The sequence below is a fragment of the Phocoena sinus genome, chromosome 6, assembly GCF_008692025.1.
Source record: "Phocoena sinus isolate mPhoSin1 chromosome 6, mPhoSin1.pri, whole genome shotgun sequence".
In the NCBI taxonomy this organism is placed as follows: domain Eukaryota; kingdom Metazoa; phylum Chordata; class Mammalia; order Artiodactyla; family Phocoenidae; genus Phocoena; species Phocoena sinus.
The window spans coordinates 103032089-103053775 of NC_045768.1; the positions used below are offsets into that span (position 1 = coordinate 103032089).

The following is a 21687-nucleotide window of genomic DNA, read 5'->3' on the forward strand; positions in this document are numbered from 1 at the left end:
ATTTGGTGGGAGAATGGGAGAAGGGGAAGAACAATAAATAACTTCTAGGTTTGGGGTGCTGTTTGCCAAGACGTGGGCTATTTAAAGGTGAACAGGAAAATCAAGTGAGTTCTGTTCCGGGTATGTTAATTTTGATATACTTTGTGGACTCAATTGCAAATAAAGTTCTTTTCTAAAATTCTGCAAAATGGATGAATTGAGGATTAGCAGAAGCCCTCTGATTGAATAATTTTCTGAGAAGTTCATATTCCGTGAGTACCATATAAGATATAGGTGAACAGAGGAGACTAATGTAAATATGTATACGCGTGTACGTATGTATTTGAGCGTGTGTATGAAATTCTAAGTTCAAACCATCCCTACTCTTGACAGTTGGTGGTAAGATTGCCACCCAGTGTAAATGTACTTGGACTACAATTTGGGGACTTTTGTGTTTCTGAGAAATGGGCCAAAGACCTTCTGATTTCTACTTATGAGAAAGAACCAACTTTTCAGTTGATAGCGTACTTTAATCAAACAAGCACGAATAAGCAAAGACCAAGGCAGCCCGTGTCCTGGGAGGACGCTGTCCTAGAGGCAGGTCGGCACCAGTGTGGCCAGTTCAGTGGATAGGAGGATGCTAACTGGACTTGCAGACTGGGTTGGGCTCAGAACGTTTCTAGGTTGAGCAGCTTCTCTACCCCTTGTCTGGAACTTGAACGCAAATGATCAGGGCTTGTTGCGGTGAGACAGAATGATTCAAATGGCAGAGTGATTAGACACAAAGATCAGAAGAGGAGAGAGAGGCAGGAGGGGAGGTGTGGAGGCAAGACTGGGCTGTCAGGGAAGGTAGCTGGGCGGGGAGCCCCCTGCTTGCTGGACATTGTGCTAATAAGCTGAGGATGGTAGGTTTGCATGCAGGGCTTATCTGCTACTTGAGGCAAAGCTGCTTCCAGCCATTCCCCGCTCTGTGCCGGAAATGCCCGCACGCCACTAGGCTGGAGGACATCACCAAGACTGGCCTTCAGACAGCTTCAGGGGGACAGTGGGAGAGCTCTGTTGTAGGACTTTACGTACAAATCACTACCTTCCTTTTGTCCAGGTGGGGATAACTTCCCAGCTACTGGGCCCCTTCCTGAACCACCTAAGAGCACGTGTGACTCCTCTGTGCACGGTGTAAAGAGGTGACCAGTGAGGCATGGGCTTCCAGCATTGTGTAGGCAACAGATCTGTTGGAAAACTTCTTTTAAAGATGGAGAATCTGACCTCCTTCTCTCTTTTTTTTTCTTTTCCCGCCTTCTCTTTTTTCTCTGAAGATTTTATGGCCAAAGTGAAGATGGAGATGAATTCAGTAATTCAATCCGCCAGTTATTTCTCGCTTTCAATATGCTGATGGACAGGCCTCTGGAGGAAGCTGTCAAGATCAAGGTCAGCTTGAGTAACTTTTTTTTTTTTTTTTTTTTGCGGTACACGGGCCTCTCACTCTTGTGGCCTCTCCCGTTGCGGAGCACAGGCTCCGGAAGCGCAGGCTCAGCGGCCACGGCTCACGGGCCCAGCCGCTCCGCGGCATGTGGGATCTTCCCGGACCGGGGCACGAACCCGTGTCCCCTGCATCGGCAGGCGGACTCTCAACCACTGCGCCACCAGGGAAGCCCCATTGAGTAACTCTTAATGCTGTCGGTGAGGATGTTCTGGGGCAACATAGAACTGGCCATGGTGGGAGATAAAAGAAAATTAATCCTAGTTAGTTCGTGGAAAACTTGTTAATTTTAGAATGACTTATAGAAAGTAAAGGGAAATCCCTTTATTTTAACTTTTATGTACATTTGTATTTTCAAATGTTGGTTTGCCAAAGACAAGCTAGCTATTTTTTTTTTATTTTTATTGAAGTAGATTTGATTTACAATACTGTGTTAGTTTCTGGTGTACAGCACAGTGATTCAAATATATATATATGTGTGTGTATATATATAGATTAAATTCTTTTCATTATAAGTTATTACAAGATGTCGAATATAGTTCCCTGTGCTATACAGTAAATCCTTGTTGTTTATCTATTTTATATACTGTAGCGTATATCTGTTAATCTCATACTCCTAATTTATCCCTTCCTTCTCTTCCCCTTTGGTAACCGTTGTTTTCTATGTCTGTGAGTCTGTTTCTGTTTTATAAATAAATTTATTTGTATTATTTTTTAGATTCCACATATAAGTGATATCATATGATATTTGTCTTTCTCTTCCTGACTTTGCTTAGTATGATAATCTCTAGGTCTATCCACATTGCTGCAAATGGCATTATTTCATTCTTTTTTACTGCTCTGGAGTGTTCTATTGCATATATGTACCACATCTTCTCTATCCATTCACCTGTCAATGGACATTTAGGTCACTTCCATGTCCTGGCTATTGTAAATAGTGCTGCAGTGAACATTGGGGTGTCTGTATCTTTTAAATTAGAGTTTTCATCTTTTCTGGATATATGCCCAGGATTAGGATTGCTGGATCATATGGTAACTCTATTTTTAGTTTTTTTAAGGGACCTTCATACTGTTTTCCATAAAAATTGGCTCTACCAATTTACATTCCCACCAACAGTGTAAGAGGGTTCGCTGTTCTCCACGTCCCCTCCAGCATTTATGATTTGTAAACTCTTTGATCATGGCCATTCTGACCGGTGTGAGGTCATACCTCATTGTAGTTTGATTTGCTTTTCTCTAATAATTAGCGATGTTGAGCATCTTTTCATGTGCCTGTTTTAAAGACCTAACTATAATCTATGACACCGTAAAACTACTAGAAGAGAACATAGGCCAGACATTCTCTGACATAAATCGTAGCAATATTTTCGTAGATCAGTCTCCCAAGGCCAAAGAAATAAAAGCGAAAATAAACAAGTGGGACCTAATCAAACTTAAAAGCTTTTTCACAGCAAAGGAAACCATAAAGAAAACGAAAAGATAACCGACAGACTAGGAGAAAATATTTGCAAACAGTACGACCAACAAGGGGTTACTTTCCAAAATAGACAGCGCATACAACTCAATATCAGAAAAACAAACACCCCACTCAAAAAATGGGCAGGAGACCTAAATGGTCGTTTCACCAAAGCTGACAAACTAGCCTTTTAGACGTCCCTTGAATGGCATTTCTGGACCCTGTGAATTCAGCCAGTTGATCCTGATGATGGTTCAAGCAACAGGCTTTATTCTTAGGCCTCCCCTTCTTCCCAGAAGCCCATCGTCCCCATCATCATCCTCATTATTAGTTTTTTGAGGTAAAATATGTAATCCCTAAAGACTCAAGTTCGAGCTTTATTTTTTGCTCTCTGTGGCAACTCTGTGAGGGAGATGTCCAGATTTTTAACTACTTCCTCGGGTAGAAAACTGACTCCTAAATGGACAGTGCTCTTGGGTGGTGAGGGCAGAAAGCTGTGCCTCTGACTTTCAGGAAAAAGACCTTGGGAGATCATGTAGCGCAGCATCAGCTTTCTTCTTCATGGCGAGAGTGTCTGTGTCCGGTTCCCTGTTCAGGATCCCCGCATCAGTCGTTTCTTCCTGGGATCAAGCAGGAGATTCTGTGTTTGTCCTGCTTGGCACTGAATATGCCTTCGGTGTTTTTCTTGCAGGGGCAGCCTTGAAGTACCTTCCTAGCATCATTAATGACGTCAAACTTGTGTTCGATCCAGTTGAGCTCAGGTAAATAGCCAAAAACTTTTGTTTCTTAACAGAGAAGCAGCTCCCTGCTGGCTCGAGCTTAGGCGGCTACACATGCTGTGATTCTTCTAACACGTATTGACCGAACACCTTTTTCTGCTCAGTTCTGCGGAAGCCATAAAAGAGGACACAAAGCCAGTCCCTCAGAGAGGTTTGCCCTTTCTCCAGGGGAACAAGACACACAGACACAAAATTAACTACAGAAAAAAGTACATAACAATACGCTTCCGGCCCTATACCAAAGTACCCCCGAAATGCCGAGTCAGATGGTGATGGGCACCGGGGTGGAGGCAGCCCGAAAAGACTTTTGCAGAAGTTGAGGGTGAAGGTAGGTCTGCAAAGCAGTGATGGACCTGACTAATTTGCCAGTTTAGGCTGACTTAGCTCCCAGGCTGAGCTCTGGAGTGAGCACGGAATCGAGCCTCTCCTTGGCTTCCTAGAGACAGACTCTCAGGTCATTGTGGAGAGAATTCAGGTAAACCTGTCCACGCGTAAATAGTTCCCAGTAGAGGGGAAGAGCGTAGTGCTCCCTTGAACTCGGCAGAATGAAAACAGTGACTCCTGGGGTTTCTCTTGCAGTGTACTCTTCTGCAAGTTTGTTTCAGAGCATCCCTGACAACCAGCTAGTTCGCCAGAAAACTGAACTGCATGACCAAGATAGTAGAGAGCAATCTTTTCAGGCAGTCGGGTGAGTCTCCACCAAAAACTGCTGCTTGCAGAAATTCCCGGTCTTGTGTCTTCTTCAGCCAACACTGCCTTTTTTTTTTTTTTTTTTTTTTAATTCAGTAATGTCCTTGCCAGTCGTTTGCTGGTACTTGAGGACCTCCTGGGAAACCAGTTTTAAGGAGAAGGTGAAGTCAGTTCAGCATTCCCATAGTTCCTGAAAGAGCAAAATCATGTGTTCTTTAATCTTTAATTTGAAGTCGTGTTTCATTAATTAGCGAACTTTGTCCTCAAAATAGGAACCCCCTAAAGTAACAGGTAAGCAGTAAAGACGGTCCTTTTAAACAAATGCATCTCCTTTGACTTAGAGTATAACACCAGTAACCAGGGGCTGGGGCAGACAGTGATGCCATGGGGCAGTGATATTATGGGGCAGTGATGCCATGATGCTGTAGGGCAGTGATGGACTGCATGCCACTTATACTGGCTCGGCGGAGCTGGTTATGGCACTGCCCAGTCATGTCATCTTAGTGGCTGAAGAGTGACCATGGCAGAAGGACTTACACCATGGAAACTGGCAATCCTATAAATCAGAGAGGTTTTGGGGGGAGCTGTAGGAGAGCCAGATTACCGTCATACTGCTGGGAGCGGAGAGGAGAACACTCTTACACTGATAAAAAACTCTTCATTTTGTAACTAAAGTCAAGCACATAGCCACCAGGTGGAAATCACTGTGTTCCTGTCCCAAAGTTGCCATAGGAAAGAGGTCCAATACCTGGTTCTTTCCCAGTAAACCCAAGACTCGCTAGGGTGGGGCAGCCGGTGGAGCTTCGGGGAGCCCCAGAGGTGGCTCGTGCAGTGTGTATCGGCTGGAGGGTCTGAGGATTGGCAGGACACCTCAGAAATAGGAAAAGTTGAGTGGGTTGTTGGTGGGAGAACCCTTCTAGCCTTGCCCCTGGCTAGTTATGTAACTTTGGACGAATGAGGGACCTTCTCTAAGTCTCAGCTTCTGTTTCTATGGAAGGATGGACTTGAACTAGATCATATCAGCACGTCTTCTGGCTCTGACCTTTTCTGAGCCTCAGAATTCGTGTTAGACGTTTCAGCTGTTCCAAGGACCCAGTCAGGGGGAGTGCAGAAAGCTAGTGAGTGCTCTCAAGTGGAAAACTTAATACTAGTCAACTTCTTACTACGCTGTGATTCCCTCTGCCTCTAAGGATGCATAAACCATAAATGAGACGATAAAGATGCATTGTTTGAGCAGAAGAGCAAGGATGCCCTGGAAGATCCCAACAGAGGAAGTATTATCATCACTCACAGTCGTTTCTGTTAGTGCCCAGAATGTCTGGACTCATCAGAATGATGTTTTATCATTGTGAAAGATCTCAGAAGGAAGACATAGTAGGAAGATAATACCTTACTTTATGAGTCACGTGCCTGCGAAAGCATGAACAGAATGTCTGTGAGACGCTGAGATGTGCTGGTGGAGCTCAGTATTCATAGGATTTTCGAGTACATTTCTCCATTAGGTGGAACGTTTCAAAAAAATTAAAAGCATATACCTTGCTTAGTTTATTAGTTTCATATGACTTAGCTTGCAAGTATCAAGTTGGGGCCTTTTTTTTCTTGGCTGCGCTGTGCAGCTTGCAGGATCTTAGTTCCCCTGACCAGGGATCAAACCCGTGACCCCTGCAGTGGAAGCGCGGAGTCCTGGACCGCCAGGGGATTCCCAAGTTGGCCTTTTTTTAGAAAAAAAAAAAAAGCTAAAGAAATCGTTAAATACTTTAAACATTTGGCTACATGGACCCACAATAAGTGGGATTTTCTTTGTTTTTAAGGTCAAGGTACTGGGCTAAAATTCCGTGCCTAAAACCACATCCTCCTCGGTGGCCTGGAGGAGCCCCTGCAGGGGCTGAGTGCACAGTTGGGAGCTGGGGGAACAGGCAGAGAGGGCGTTGCAGGAAGGAGCCAGGCAGTTCTGGGGGTGGGGGGCGCTCCTACAGCTGGTGAGTGGTCTGCATTTTCCCCCTCAGAGTGCAGAGACGTGTTGTTGCCTCTGCTGATAGACCAGCTCAGCGGCCAATTAGACGACAACTCCAGCAAGCCTGACCATGAGGCCAGCTCGCAGCTTCTGAGCTACCTCCTGGAAGTTCTGGACAGGAAGGATGTGGTGAGTCAAAGAGTCACTGATGCAGAGCAGAGCGTACACTGGTCCCAAGGCCTGGGACAGGGACCACTGCCCGGCTCTCCTAGTCCCAGGCAGTTGAGAACCTGGGCGCTGGGGCAGGCTGCACCCATTTTAGAGGTGTTTAGAGAGGCTTCTCCGGCTAGAACTCTGTCGTGCAAATCTAGGTCCAGGGAGATCCACCTACTGCTGGGGCTGCTACTGGTTGATTTCTGATTGGCCCAGTTTGCCCATCACTGAGATCCGGCTGAGGACTTTTCAGATCCAGAGCCCTGTTTAGACTTGTTAGGTAGAAACCTCTACCCTGTTATACCTCCGATACCTGACAGCACTATTGTAGATCTACCAGAGCTTCTGAGAAGTTCTCATTTTATGTTCTCTCTGAAACTGATCCTTCCTTCTGGAGCCTAGTAGAAATGATGTGCGTTTTTTTTTTGTTTTTTTTTTAATCTCACCTCATCTCCTCCTCCTCAAAAAGCCCGGGGCCACACTGCCTGGATTTTCCATGTTCTAGAGATAGACCTGTCACAGCCTCCACTCAAGAGGCTGGAGAACTTTGCAGAATGTTTTCAGTCGAAGACAAAACCATAGTCGCTACCCCCATGATGGCTACATGGCACCCATGTTCCTACAGAGAGGCGGGTGTTATGAATCACTTTCATTTAAAGAAATAGGAAGCAAGCAGAGAAATAATAAAAAGCAAGGAAGGAAAGAAGCGAGGGTGGGAGAGAGGGGGCGCTAACGATACTTGGTGTTTTAATAGAATTACATAAATAGCAGTGATCTAGTCATTGAAGCATTAAGCAGGAGATTTGAATATCTGTCAAGAAGCAATAATGGGTAAAGCTTTGAAAAGGCAACTTGAATATTGATAAGTTGGAGCTGAAGGAGTATAGCATCAAACCACAAGAAAGGAAGAAGGAGAAAGAAAGACAACATTCATGAGGCACTGTTGGGGTGCATCAGCCCAGCTAATTCCTGTACGGGATCTTTTCTTTCTTTTCTCGCAGCTATGAAATTGAAGCTCCACAAAGTTAAATAATTGCTCATGGTCACACATGACAGAGTCAGAATAGTAAATCCCCGTCTTAGTCTGCTCGAGCTGCCGAAACAAAATACTGCAGCCTGGTGGATTAAACAACAGAAATTATTTCTCATAGTTCTTGGGGCTTGGAAGTTCAAGGTCACGGTGCCTGCATGGTTGGGGTCCTGGTGAGGCCCTCTCCTGTCCTGCAGATGGCCACCTTCTCGTTGTGTCCTCACACGGCCTTTCCTTGGTAGGGCAAGCTCTCAGGTGTCTCTTCTTATAAGGATACTAACCTATTACTCCCAGGCCCTGTCTTCACGACCTGATTATCTATCTCCAAAAGCCCCATCTCCAAATACCATCACATTAGGGGTTAGAGCTTCAACACAGGAATTTTGAACGCGAATGATCAGTCCATAACAATCTCCTTGACTTGAATTTCTTGTTTTTTTACATCCTAGAGAGGAGGTAGCAAGAACTTCATGTTTTCGCCCTTTTCTTCCCACTTATGCGCCAAATTGTCCTGGGTAACCTGATCTACTAAGCATCAGGACCGAGCACCTCGTGCTAGCAGGAGTCTCTATAAACTGTTGAGTTGCTGGCTACAGGGAGCTCTCAGCGAGCCCAGATGACCTGGGTCATTAGAGAAGCTTTCTTCCCTGCATCTCCACGTTCATCTTTTAATGTCAGAACCAATTATGTTCAGCAGATTCCTTAATAACATTATGTATCGTTTCTGTGACAATGTTTCCCCTTTTGGACAAGAGATTGCTTTGTACTAAAGAGCCAGAATGAGAGTTAAAGAGAACTCTCAGCAGTCCAGAGTTTCTTTAAGAAAAGTGAAGCTGAGTCAGAAGAAGTGGTGTCCATCCCTTTGTTTCCCCCTCAGGGTCCCACGGGCGCTGCACGTACAGCTGATAATGGAACGGCTTGCTGAGAAGGATCAACCGGACCGTGATTGGGAATGAGCCGACAGTCTCCCACATCGTGAGTGTCGCACCGGGGGACCACACAGCCACCGCAGCTTCTTTTTTTTTTTTTTGGCGGTACGCGGGCCCCTCACTGTCGTGGCCTCTCCCATTGTGGAGCACAGGCTCCGGACGCGCAGGCTCAACGGCCATGGCTCACGGGGCCCAGCCGCTCCGCAGCATGTGGGATCTTCCCGGACCGGGGCACGAACCCGTGTCCCCTGCATCGGCAGGCGGACTCTCAACCACTGCGCCACCAGGGAAGCCCCACCGCAGCTTCTTAGTGTCCCATCCCACCTGCCCATTGGGGGGATTTGGGGAGCAGTGTCTTGAGACCAAATTCACGTAGGCCCCTCCCATCCCAGTTTCCAGTCTGCGCTGCGGGCTGGGTGGCATAGCTCCCTCGGGAAATGAATGGGGTCTAGAACTTTACAGCCCCCCTGGATGAGTGCCTCTTCGTTATAACTGTGAGTAAATCTGATGCTGATTTTCTCTTGAGGGAAAATGATCTACCAGGGAGATAGGGGAGGCAAATGGGGGAAAATTTTAAAGGATCTCTCCAGTACAAATCATAAGGAGCCTTGCTCATAGGGAAGGTGAAACAAAAGCCTCTTGTAATATATTAAAGCAGAGACCCACTGAGATATGCAGGCATCCTAGGTGGACTAAGAACTTGGGACCCATTCGACCTAATGCTCTTTCAATATTTGCTTAATATTTTATTTCAGGAAAATGTGAACCTTGGTGAGCAGAAAATTAGGGCTCTGGCTGACTGCATTTAGCATTACCTCTATTGTCTCAAGCAGTTTAGTTGTAATTCTCAATGTACGCATGCTCTGTGTGGATCTGCCTTTGTTAGAATGATAACAGTAATAGTATCAGCGTGTCCAGCCAGCGTGATGATAATGGTAGTTGTCACTGTTAGCTCATTTTTGTGCGTGTGCTAGAAACTATCTTAAGCACTTCATTGAAAGGTCACACCAAGCTTCATTTGCAAATGAGGAAACGTGCAAAAACCTGAGCAAGGTTACACAACCACCAGGTGATTGAGGTGGGCTTTGGCCCTGGGCAACCAGCCTGGAGGCAGTGCCTTGCATGCTGTCAGCCGTGCCCACCCGCAGCAGCTCACCAAGTTATGTTCCCAACTATGCACCATAGTCCACCATGAGAGGAATTCTGATAACGTCAGTTTTTCCCCTTCGTATCATATTCCCCGTGATATTTGGTGTGCTTAAAAATCAGTGCCCTGTGGTACCATCCAGCCCTTGTGGTTCAAGGAAAAACCATTTAAAGAACTTGGGATTAGCATGCAGTTAGAAATGTCAGTGTTGCCCTGGCCTCTTATTCTCTGCCTGTACGTCTATTAAATGTCAGATAAAAGGGTGATCGAGACCAGAGGTAACTGTTGAAAGGCTGAGTTGTATCATCATTAAAATGAAGCATCTTTACTAAAGGTGCATCTTTGTGATGCTAAAATCTCTGATTAGATTTTTAATCAGAGGACATAGAAAAAGAACTATCCCAAATCGCTGTGGTAAATAAAAACCATTTATTCAACAAATACGTATTAAGAAACTACTTAAGCCAGGCACTGTTCTAGGTGCTGGGGATATATCAGGAAACAAAACAGACAAAATCACTACCTTAGAGAAGCTTACATTCTAGCAAGAACAATTACAAAAAAATAAATGGCAGAGTATTAGAAGGCTATAAGTGCTATGGAGAAAAAAATGAGTGGGATAAGAGGAGTTAGGGTAGAAGAGTTACAATTTATGTAAGCTGATTAAGAATGGCTTTCCTGGGTCTTCTCTGGAAGTCCAGTGGGTTAGGACTCCACACTTTCACTGCCAGGGACCCAGGTTCGATCCCTGGTCAGGGAACTAGAATCCCACCAGCCGCGTGGTGCAGCCAGAATAAAAAACAGGCTTTCCTGAAAGGGTCAAATTTGGACAAATGCTTGGCAAAGGCCTGGAGAAACAAATAGTGTTAGGTGCTGATGGTAATGCAAACTATATGCTGATTTGGCAATGTATATCAAAACCTTAATACAATAAATTTACATCACTTTATAATTAGAAAAATAAACTTTTTTAAACAAAAGAGACCTAAGACAGACATTCATTCGGAGAGAGGTGTACATGGATAGTATTTCACTGTTTCTGTGTTTAGGAAGTTATTCTCTCCATCCCAGGAACAGCTGTATTTTCATCTCCTCTGTGCCAAGTTCACTTAAATTTGTGTTGTTTTCATAACTATATGAATACAAGAAGATACTACCTTAGATACTTGCCCTCTGGCTAGAAAATTAAGTCTGTGGCTCAAATATGGTTGGTCTAGGGGAAAGCAAGTTGAATATGTAATTCCTGGCCTCAAAAATGGAAATGATGGTAATCATCTAATTATCCGATCCCTTTCTTCAAACCAGGTCCACAATTACACAGCATAACGTGCTAGGAATCACTGGCCAAAGGATTCTAGAGCTGGTGGAATGACGATGAAGTGGTCCAGCAGGGAGCTCTCCTAGCCTCTCTTCTGCTCTTCCACTCAGTTTTACGACCTCTCTTCGACCTCTCTTTTTCCTCTTTGCATTCCTCCAAGCTCAAATTTATGTAAATGATGTAAATACTTTGGACGTTTCTCCCTGGACGTCTCTATTACACCTCGGTCTCAACAAGCACCTCAGGGTCTGCAAGTTGTTATAGCTTAACTAGTCATCTAGCTGAGATCTTACAGTCAGTATCCCCTAACCTGCAGGATTTCAGAGGTCATGGCTATTCATAGGATGAGTGAAGCCCTCCACACTGCTTCACTCAAACGTGGAAGTACCTTCTTTTTAGCAGAAACTGCAAAGCCCATGCCTTTGGACCTTTAGAATGCAGTGTGTTTCCAGTGTGCTGGGGTCCCTGCATAGTTAATTGGGTGGGAAAAACCAAAGTACATGCACCCAAATCTTGGCTTTGTCGGTTGGTGGTCTAAGGAGCTGGGATTTGTGTTTTCGGTCTCCTTCCAGGGGAGTTTCATTGCTTGCATGATTGCCATCCTGCGGCAGATGGACGAGAGCCACTACAGCCACTACATCAGCACTTTCAAGACCAGACAAGACATTATTGTAAGTTGTCTTCATTGGATCCTGCTAACTTAAGACTTCTCATATTTTGGCAGAACTGAGCGTCATGAGTCTGGGGTTCTCTTCCCACACACCTCTGAATGCTGTGTCGCTTTCCACAGGGGTTACAAGAGGGGAGAGTTTTTCTCTGCCACAGGATTTGAAGAAGAGTCCAGTACATATACCAGGAGGTCCTCACGCAGCCACCTACGTCTCTTGGATTTAGAGAGAGCCCATATTTAGAAACATTTGGGTGACCTCTTTTGCTCTCAGAAGAGGACAGTGTCTCATTTCAGGGACAGTAGTCACCCATGCCCTGGCAAGGATTTTAGGAGGCAGAGATATTCATGGTCTTTTAAGATGTGGTTGATGTCATCCTTTTCAGTATTCCCTGGAGAGGGAAACAAAAAGAGGTAATACCTGCCCCCAGGTAACAGTTGTAAGTTATCCTCAGTTGAAAATATTCCATTCTCTTCTGTTTTAAACAAGAAAATTGTTCTCATAGTTACCATTAAGCATACAGCCAAAGGTGGCCCAAGAGGCTAAGTTAGATCTCTGGCTGCTTCCCCAGGATCCTTCCCTTCAGAGAATTGTTAGTGGCTGTTAACATCCCTGAAGGTGAGAATTCCCTGGCCGTCCAGTGGTTAGGACTTGGTGCTTTCACTGCCGTAGCCTGGGTTTAATTCCTTGTCGGGGACCCTAAGATACAACAAGCTGCATGGCCAAAAAAAAAAAAAAAAAAATCCCTGAAGGTATTGTCTCATCTTGTGAAGTAGTGGGCTGGACAGGGAGCTGTATTAACAGGCAAGGTCTCATTGCACTCATCTTTGCTCCGGGTAACTTCGCATCATTCGTGCGTATTCCAATATTCTTTATGCTCCAGATTTTCCACTTTCTGCCTTTATTATACTGGTAGCATGTAGCCAGTATACCCAAGGATATCCACCTCTTTCTTTGCCAGTCACTCTCCTTTCTGTGAGGTCTACATGAAGGAAAAACACACAAGGAATTGTAACTGTTTATTATTATTAGTTGTAATTGATCCAGTGATGACCCTCAGAGCACTGTCCTGGACCACAATAAAGGACTTAATGGGGCTTAGTCTGGAGTCCTATGTGGACCTCCACGAAGGCCATGCTCTGGCTGGCAGCATGGTACAGGAATCCGTAGCGATCTGTAGCTGTGCTTGCAGAGATCTGGGCGAGAGAATTAGGAAGAGGGGAGAGGTGGGGAGAGGTGGAAGCCGAGGGTAGCAGTGTTTTCTCCTCCGTAGTGGGTTTAAGAACACAGGCTTTAGAACACCCGGATCTGGGTTTGAATTCTGACTATTCTGCTTCCCTCTGAAATTTTGGGCAAGCTGTCTAACCTCGCTAAACCTCAATTCCTCCTCTGTAGTTGGTACCTACCTGGGGCAGGAGGTAGTTAATGTGAGTATTGATGAGTGGACATGTGGAAAATGGCTCACTTTGTTCCTGGCGTGTGTTACTAGCTATGAGAACCAACTACTTATAATAATGATATTACATTGTCATTACATATATAATAGTATATTATTATTATGTAAGATAAAATTAATATAAAAATAGTTTAGTGACTTTTTCTCAGATTCCCTTCTGAAAGCAGGAAGAATAAAGAAAGTTATACTAAATTCAAACTCTTGACAATTTGGCTCCTTTAAGTAAGCAAAAAGAAGAAAAAAAAAACCAAACCAGATTTAGTGGTGAGCTCTTCCCCTGCATCCGGTACGCGGGCCTCTCACTGTTGCGGCCTCTCCCGTTGCGGAGCACAGGCTCCAGACGCGCAGGCTCAGCGGCCATGGCTCACGGGCCCAGCCGCTCCGCGGTATGTGGGATTTTCCCGGACCGGGGCACGAACCCGCATCCCCTGCATCGGCAGGCGGACTCTCAACCACTGCGCCACCAGGGAAGCCCTGCATCATCTAATTAAAAGAGGATTATTGTCCCCAAGGGAACAGTAGCCATCAGTGGCAGAACCGCAGGGTACGGCTAAGCCCTTTGACCTCCAGTGGACTGTCCTTTCTCTCGCTCCTGCTGCTTCTAAAGAAATCACTTGAAAGACTTTGGAAGTGGGTAGATAAAGTGAGTCCTGGGGTTATCTGTGAACTGCCTTTATTATGTCATCACTGTTTACAGTTCACTGAGAGCGCTAGAGTTGAATATGGAGTTTGGCATCAGAATAGATAACCGGCATCTACATCCTTGTTTCACAAACCATCAACTCCTGTTGACTTGAGGAAAAAAGTTAATAGAATAGTTAATAAGTAATGGATGCACTTAAATGGATGATGAAAAACTGAAAAACTTGTGAACTATGTCTGTGATTTTAGAATGGAGGGTAGAGAAGTTTGACTCCCCATTGAACCAGAAGGAAGTAACAAGACTTGAGAGCTGGAATTGCTCCCATTCCTATGCTGTTTGGCATCCGAAGTGTACTGGTTAGCCAACAGGACCGGGGTCTCAGAGGAATATTGTTAGAAATAGAACCCAGGCCCCCTGCCTCCCAAGCCCTGTGTTTCTTTCTGTATATGATGTCATTCATGAGCTAGAACGGCACGGTTTAGTGCCAGAGAAATTGGACTGGATTTCATTTCAGGAATCTGAGCGGAAAATGTCTACATTTAACTAACTAATAAATTAAAAGCTTCCCAAACTTTTTAGCTTTGATTTTTTAGCCCGATTGTTCCTGAGTTCCTTTTTCCTCTTAGCCCTCTTTCGAGTAGAATAGCTGTTTTTTTTTCAGTACTGGGCTTTTTGTTATTAGGTTTTACAGACATGATGCCCCACAGCTATAATCTCTTTTAAGGACCATTTAGGACCCTCCCCCCAGGCTGCGCATGGTAACGTTCCTGGAAGAGGAAGAATCATGACTCTGCTTCTTATTTATAGCATTTTTGTTCTGTTCTAATAATAATAAGGGAGAATTGGACTCAGAGTTATTAGAAGTATCAGTTTTATCAGACTCAGATACAGAGAACAAACTGGTGGTTGCTAGAGGGAAGGAGGGTAGAGAGATGGATGAAAGAGGTGAAGGGGATTAAGAGATCCTAACTTCCAGCTGTAAAGTAAATAAGTCCCAGGATGTAATGTACACATAGGGAATCCAGTCAGCAATGTTGTAACAACTTTGTATGAGGACAGATGGTAAGTGGGTTTATTGTGGTGATCATTTCCTAATGTATAAAACCATCGAATCACTATGTTGTACACCTGAAACTAACATAATATTATGTTTAATATTAATTAATATAATATGTAAGTATGTTAATTGTAACTCAATTTTTAAAAGACACCAAAAAGTTAAAAAAAACAAAACAGGTATCAGTTTTCTCACAATTGTTGGTGAATTCATTTGAAGTACAGTAGATCCATTCAGACAACATTGGCGGCCAAGGACTGAAGATATTATGGCTCTGAACTTGGGATCCAGAATCCCAAGGTCTCTTCCTAGCTCTCCAGCTTCTTGGTTTCTATGGCCTTAAGCCAGTCGTTTCATTTTTCAACAGTCTCAGTTTTATCATTTATAAAATACAGACAATTTTTTAATCCTTCTCTTCCTTATCAGATTACATGATGTAAACATCAAATCATAGGATACCTGTAAGAATGCTGCATACACACTGCTATGTTTAAAATAGACGACCAACAAGAAACTACTGTACAGCACAGGGAACTCTGCTCAATATTCCGTAATAACCTAAATGGGAAAAGAATTTGAAAGAGAATAGATGCATGTATATGTATAACTGAATCACTTTGCTGTACACCTGAAACTAACGCAGCATTGTTAATCAACTATACTCCAATATAAAAGAAAGTCAAAAAAAATACTCTGGTATCCCTATAAACCTTACTCAAAAGACAGACTGTTATGGGACCTGGGCCATCGTGTTCCTTCCTTTACGTCAGTGTGCTGGAGGAAAGGCTTATGAAGTGTAACCCAGTTTTCCCCCAACCATTCCTCCTTTGTTTTCTGCAGGACTTCCTCATGGAAACTTTTATCATGTTTAAGGATCTAATTGGAAAGAACGTCTACGCCAAAGACTGGATGGTCATGAATATGACACAGAGCAGGTGAGACGGACCATCGCAGGGCCGGAGGCGTTTGAAAACTTGGGTCCGGAAACTAGGTTTTGACCCTTGTGAAGCATGTTGAATCTCTTTGCTTCAAGCCCACCATCGGTAAAGTAAGGTTCCTCCCGCTTTCGTGGTCCTGGTTTACATGCTTCTGTTCTTGATTCCAGGCAGGCCGCTGTGGTCACTCCGACTTGGGCTCTCTACTCTCTTCTTTCTGCTGTAACCTCCTCATTGCTTTCATGTTGATTGTCAGCATCAGCTCTGCAAGGTATCTTTCAGTGTCTCCAGACGGCCTTCATCATCCTGACATTCAAGGCCTCTGCATCCCGGCCCACCCTGCTTTTCTAGCCTTGTCTTCCACTGTTTGCCTCTATATACAACTTGCCCTCCAATCAAACTGGCCTCTTCCGTCCTAACCCTGACCCTGACCTGACCCTGACCCTGACCCTGACCCTGACCCTGAACATGTTCTGTGCCTCCGCTCACGCTGCTGCTTCCACCTGCAGTGTCTGCCCCATTGTCTCTGGCCATCAACATGCCTCCCATTCCTTCAGGTCCTTCTCAAATGCCATCTCCAAAGGAAGCCGTTCTGATCTGGATGTCATCTTCTCTTCTTTTGATTTCCCCATACCTCTTTGATACCCCCTCCTAGAATTTTCCATATTCTTTGGGTCATGGTTCGATTTACAGGTTGCAAATGATCTCCACCAAGCTGTAGATTTCTTAAGACCAGGAGCCATTCTTTGAAGGCAGAACCTAAGCCAGTGCTTTGCAGTTGCTGATCCTCAACAAAGACTTGTTGAATGAAAGTGAAATGGACTGAATACAGATACTAAAAGAGATTCAGGATTTTTTTTTTTTTTTTTTTTTTGCGGGCCTCTCACTGTTGCGGCCTCTCCCGTTGCGGAGCACAGAATCCGGACGCGCAGGCTCAGCGGCCATGGCTCACGGGCCCAGCCGCTCCACAGCATGTGGGATCTTCCCGGACCGGGGCACGAACCCGTGTACCCTGCATCGGCAGGCGGACTCTAAACCACTGTGCCACCAGGGAAGCCCCGAGATTCAGGATTTTTAAAGAGCTAAATAAAGTAAATCATTATGATAAGCATTTTTGTTAACTCTCGGTGGTCCTGATACCTGATTAGAAAAACCCTTCCCAACTATGTACAGATTAGAGAAACAATTGCATCCGAAATCCTAGACTTTAAAACGTTAAGCATCACGATGGAGCAAAAGGAGCCTTGGTCTGAGGCTCAGGAGCCCCGGCTTGTTCTCTGAGCTGTACCTGAACTGGCTAAATTGTGATGCAGCTGTGAGCTGTGCTAGTAGTCAGTTCAAGAAACTGATCTTCAGTGACCTTCTCTGTAGAATGTGCTGTAGTTGGTCTCTAAAGACCTTGATAGATCTAAAGGTCTTAAGATTGCCAAGTCCAGGTTTGATTTGCTTTGGCTTTTAACATAGATGGAAAATGTTTCAAAGAGCATGAAGTTGCCTTCTTTATCCAGTGTGTTTTTCCTCCCCTAGGGTTTTCCTCCGTGCCATAAATCAGTTTGCTGAGGTTCTCACAAGATTCTTCATGGATCAGGCAAGCTTTGAACTTCAGGTAAGCGTGCGACTCACCTAGGAGTTCCTTGAATTCTCAGCCAAAGCAAGAGAACCGTTTCATTTTGGAAAACATCGCCTGAGACTTTTTATCATAACACAAATACACACAAACACACCTGCTTGCAGGTAGGCACGCAGGTATTCCTCTACCTACAAACGGTTTAGTGTCCAAAGAGCAGTTTGTATAAGCACCTGTTTGAAAATCCAAAGTGGTAGCAAAACTGGTGATCACTAACTCCATCTTCCTTCCTTCATTCATCCAACAAATTTAGAGAGTTAATATGTACAGGGCACTATTCTAGGCCCTGGTGAAGGCAGACAAGGTCCTGCTTCCGTTACAGGGTACATTTTGTTGGTGATGTGCTTTTGCTGTGATACGGCCTGCGTTTGTATTCTACTTTGGGAGTAGAGTGTCATAAGCAGAGGAGATTATATGTACATATTGCATATACATATATATGTTTATGTGTGTATATACATATGTTTTTATATGTGTGTGTGTATATATATCAAAATGGTTAATATACGTGTGTGTATTTATACACACACACACACACATAAGTACCTATGCCAAAATGGAATCAAGCTGTACAGTTCTTAGGTAACCTGTTAATCTACTTTATTTACTTTTTCTGTGATCTTTTCGATGATAATAAATATTTTCACAGTATTTTTAATGGCTGAAATACAGTGCGTTGTATGGCTGGACCATGGTTTATTTAACTGAATTCTTCTTATGAGCATCTAGATTGTTTCCATTTTCTGTTATTATGTTCAATAGCAGTGTGAGGGCCTTCCTTGTTTTAAATATTTTTTTAAATACCCGTAAATATGTTACCAGGATAAAGTCCTAAAGTATTTACTAGTCAGAAATTTGGCAGATTGTCAGGGCTTTGGATAAGTATTGCCCAACTACTTACTATAAATAGGTACACTTCTTAGCAACAGTTTTCCTTTATCCCAGGAGTAAAGACAAATATAATAGTTTGGGTTATTTTTAAAAGCTTGATATTAATAAAGCATTAAAACTTTCAGGGATGAATAATTGAAACACAGGAGAGAAAAGGAAGTCCTGTGGATTTTATTTTGGATTTTTTTCCCGTTAATTTCTGACGAGTGCATTTGTACCATGTGGCATTGTTTTATTATGACCCACATTAATGTTATTTTCTGTTTCTTTTCACCCACATCATTAATTTTGAACAGCTCTGGAACAATTACTTCCATTTGGCAGTCGCTTTTCTCACCCATGAGTCCCTTCAGCTTGAAACCTTCTCACAAGCCAAGCGCAACAAAATTGTAAAAAAGTAAGTGTCCTCTTAAACTTGCTTATGATTGGGAAGGTGATTCTTCCATTTCTAATTGGAGCAGGAGTTTTGGTATCACAGAAATTACTGTTCAGTGGCTACCTGTGCTGTTAGTGAGATAGGTCTTAAAATAATCTTTTTATAGACCTCAGATTTCCCCAGATTCACATCTCTTCTCAGGGCCCATTCATTTGCAAATCAACCATCACATTCTATTATAGAATCTCTACATAAAGAGACACTGAAGCCAGCCAGTCCTCCCATCACCGGGAACAGCTGCCATCTGCTGGCAGCTTGTCCAAATGGCAGGCATAGTGCCTCTGTCTCATGCTTCACAGAGCAGACTCCTTTGGCACCATTGGTCTACCTCCCAGTTTCAGTCACTTCAGCAGAGGAGCCAAGAGTAACACATCACCTACAAACACCCTCCAGATTCCTGGCTCAGAATTCAAAATGGACCTGTGTGCAAGAGTGATGAGAGATTTAGGGAAGACTTTCATTGCTTTCAGCTCAAGTCTGTTTCGAAGTTCATTGAGAGCCTGGGACCTCAAAGGCTGTGTAATTAAATAGAACTTGAGAAATTTATCATTTAAAAGCTGTGAATTTTAGTTCTGTTCCTCTGCTAGCATGTCTGGGACTCTAGGCAAATTATTTAGCATCCCTCTAGCTCCTCCCTAAAATACTAAGATTGATGGCTAAGTGATTGAGATTTAGTGATTGCACTTTCAAAGATAAAAGTAAAACCTGTTTTGTAGATTTCCTTGTGGGGTGGGTATCGAGATATTTGATTTTTAAGATGGACACCTTAGTCTTATTCTCTAGAATACTGTAGATGACATAACTTCATTCAAGGATGTATTTGATTTTGGTTAAATGACCATAAGTGAAATGAGTTGGCACCAAGCTTGATAAATAAAGTGGCTAGTTAGGATTAATGATTCTGGTTTTGGTCAAAGGAAAGTGTGACTGTAAGTACAGTCCATGTAAAAATATATATGCCTATGGGCAGAGATAAACCTTAGGAAATAAAAACATTTCTATTACGCTTATAGGAATGTGAATGAATTTCTTTTCAAGACTTCTCTGATTTTTAGTAAAAGCCTCAACAGTAATATTAATAAGCAATAAGAATAGTTACCATTTATTATCTATTATGTGCCGGACATGGACCACATATGCTTATATAATAATAATAAAATTAGCTTAGGTACCTTCGTTAAATAGGAATAGTAAGAAAAATTTTTCAATATGATTTTTATACTGGCTTCTGAAGACACCTCCAAAGCAAGAATTTGAAAAAAGGATGTTTGGTGCAATAATATCATAGGTAGAAAACATAGAACCGTGCTGGCAGGGTAGGTCGTAAGTCCATATTCTAACTCCTTGGGAACATTTACAGCATCTACTTTTGACCCACCCTATTTCTATTTTCTAAGCCTCCAGCCTCTGATATGGTATATGGTGTGGGGCAGCCCTAGGCATATGTATTCTTCAAGAGATTTTCAGGTGACTGATTCACCTCCGCCCAAGAACCACTGTCTAGATCAATGCTTCTCTACTCTTTTTTCCTCCATTGTCAACTCCTGTAAGGAACCTTTTTAGAAAATGTTTTTCTAATCACACCCCCCATGAAATATTAATACCACAGATACACCATATATCAGTTTATGTACTAAATGTATATCTGTACTTTATACATAAAAACAGGCAGCTTTTTTTTGCCCCCATGGACCAATTTTCACCCCTTCAGGGATACTGTCACCCCCACTGAGAATGTATGTCTAGAGATTCCCAATGTGAGTGCTTTGAAGAGCGTCCTGGTGTGGCTAAGGGTTACTCAAATATAAGTATATAAAGGCCAGCCACATTACTGTGTAAGTCATCCCTCATTCATCTTCCTTTTCTTTAGTGTTTGTTGTGTTTTATTTTACTGGTTTGCTTAAGAGCAATCAGAGTGTTTCTCACTCTTCCCTCTTCGATAAAGTTTGTTAATCTCATTTTCTCAGTGAGTTTTTGACACTTACTTTGGTCTTCCTCTTGCTGTGAAAGTCCCCCCACCTCTATGTGGCTCAGTTCTTGGGGGCTTTTTTAGGTATCGACCACATCTCCTTGTGGGATCTTAGTTCCCTGACCAAGGATCGAACCCTCACCCCCTGCAGTGGAAGCACGAGCCTTAACCCCTGGACCACCAGGGAAATCCCTCGACCACATCTCTTAATGTGATTTTGCCTCGAGACCTAGCTTAATTGTGACCTAGAGGAACACAGGCTCTTTTACTTCCCTCGTCATTGTATTATGTGTTCTCGTTTCCACTGCACATCTTTCTCCTGGTTTATGATCTCCTTCCTAGATACGGGGACATGAGAAAGGAAATCGGCTTTAGGATCCGGGACATGTGGTATAACCTGGGTGAGTGTATAACCCAAACAGGCCCACACACCACTCCTGGGCGACACGCATCCCACAATGAATTCTTTTCCATTTTAATTCCAAGAATCCTGAGATTGATTTCTCTGTGTGTCTGGAAGTGCAAGTTGACTTGTCGGTCTCTTACGACATCACATGTTATCAGAAAACAATATTTAGTCACTCACTTCTGAATTGATTTACCCACATAAACTTTTTCTTTTCTTATGGGCCCTGTGGAGGAAGATTGTAGCACTTTACTTCCAGTGAAATTATTTTTTTTCATGTCCTCACTTACTTTCATTTCAGGTCCCCACAAAATCAAATTCATCCCATCCATGGTGGGTCCCATTCTGGAGGTCACATTGACCCCCGAAGTAGAGCTCCGGAAAGCCACCATCCCCATTTTCTTTGATATGATGCAGTGTGAGTTCAATTTCAGTGGAAATGGCAATTTCCATATGGTAAGGAGTGGTGGACCTGTCATCTTACTAATGCAAGTAGAGTCAACTCTCATTTATTTTCTTTCTATATAGAGAAGCAGTAACCTGAATAAAACAAATCAAAGGTGATCTAAAAACTTCTTTTTTTGCATTTTATTTTGTAAAGCAATTAGTCATAGGATCAGATAT

At 43.4% G+C, this 21687-nt stretch overlaps 1 protein-coding gene across 1 annotated transcript in view; it reads left to right on the plus strand.

Annotated features, from left to right (window-relative positions):
- DOCK5 (dedicator of cytokinesis 5) overlaps window positions 1-21687 on the plus strand; it is a 220937-nt gene that overhangs the window by 154186 nt on the left and 45064 nt on the right. Inside the window, 15 exon segments of the mRNA XM_032635523.1 lie at window positions 1296-1408; window positions 3607-3676; window positions 4274-4295; window positions 4297-4329; window positions 4331-4382; window positions 6391-6527; window positions 8459-8473; window positions 8475-8498; window positions 8500-8556; window positions 11548-11646; window positions 15640-15734; window positions 17262-17340; window positions 18549-18649; window positions 21000-21058; window positions 21365-21519. Coding sequence (XP_032491414.1) covers window positions 1296-1408; window positions 3607-3676; window positions 4274-4295; window positions 4297-4329; window positions 4331-4382; window positions 6391-6527; window positions 8459-8473; window positions 8475-8498; window positions 8500-8556; window positions 11548-11646; window positions 15640-15734; window positions 17262-17340; window positions 18549-18649; window positions 21000-21058; window positions 21365-21519 — 1111 coding nt within the window.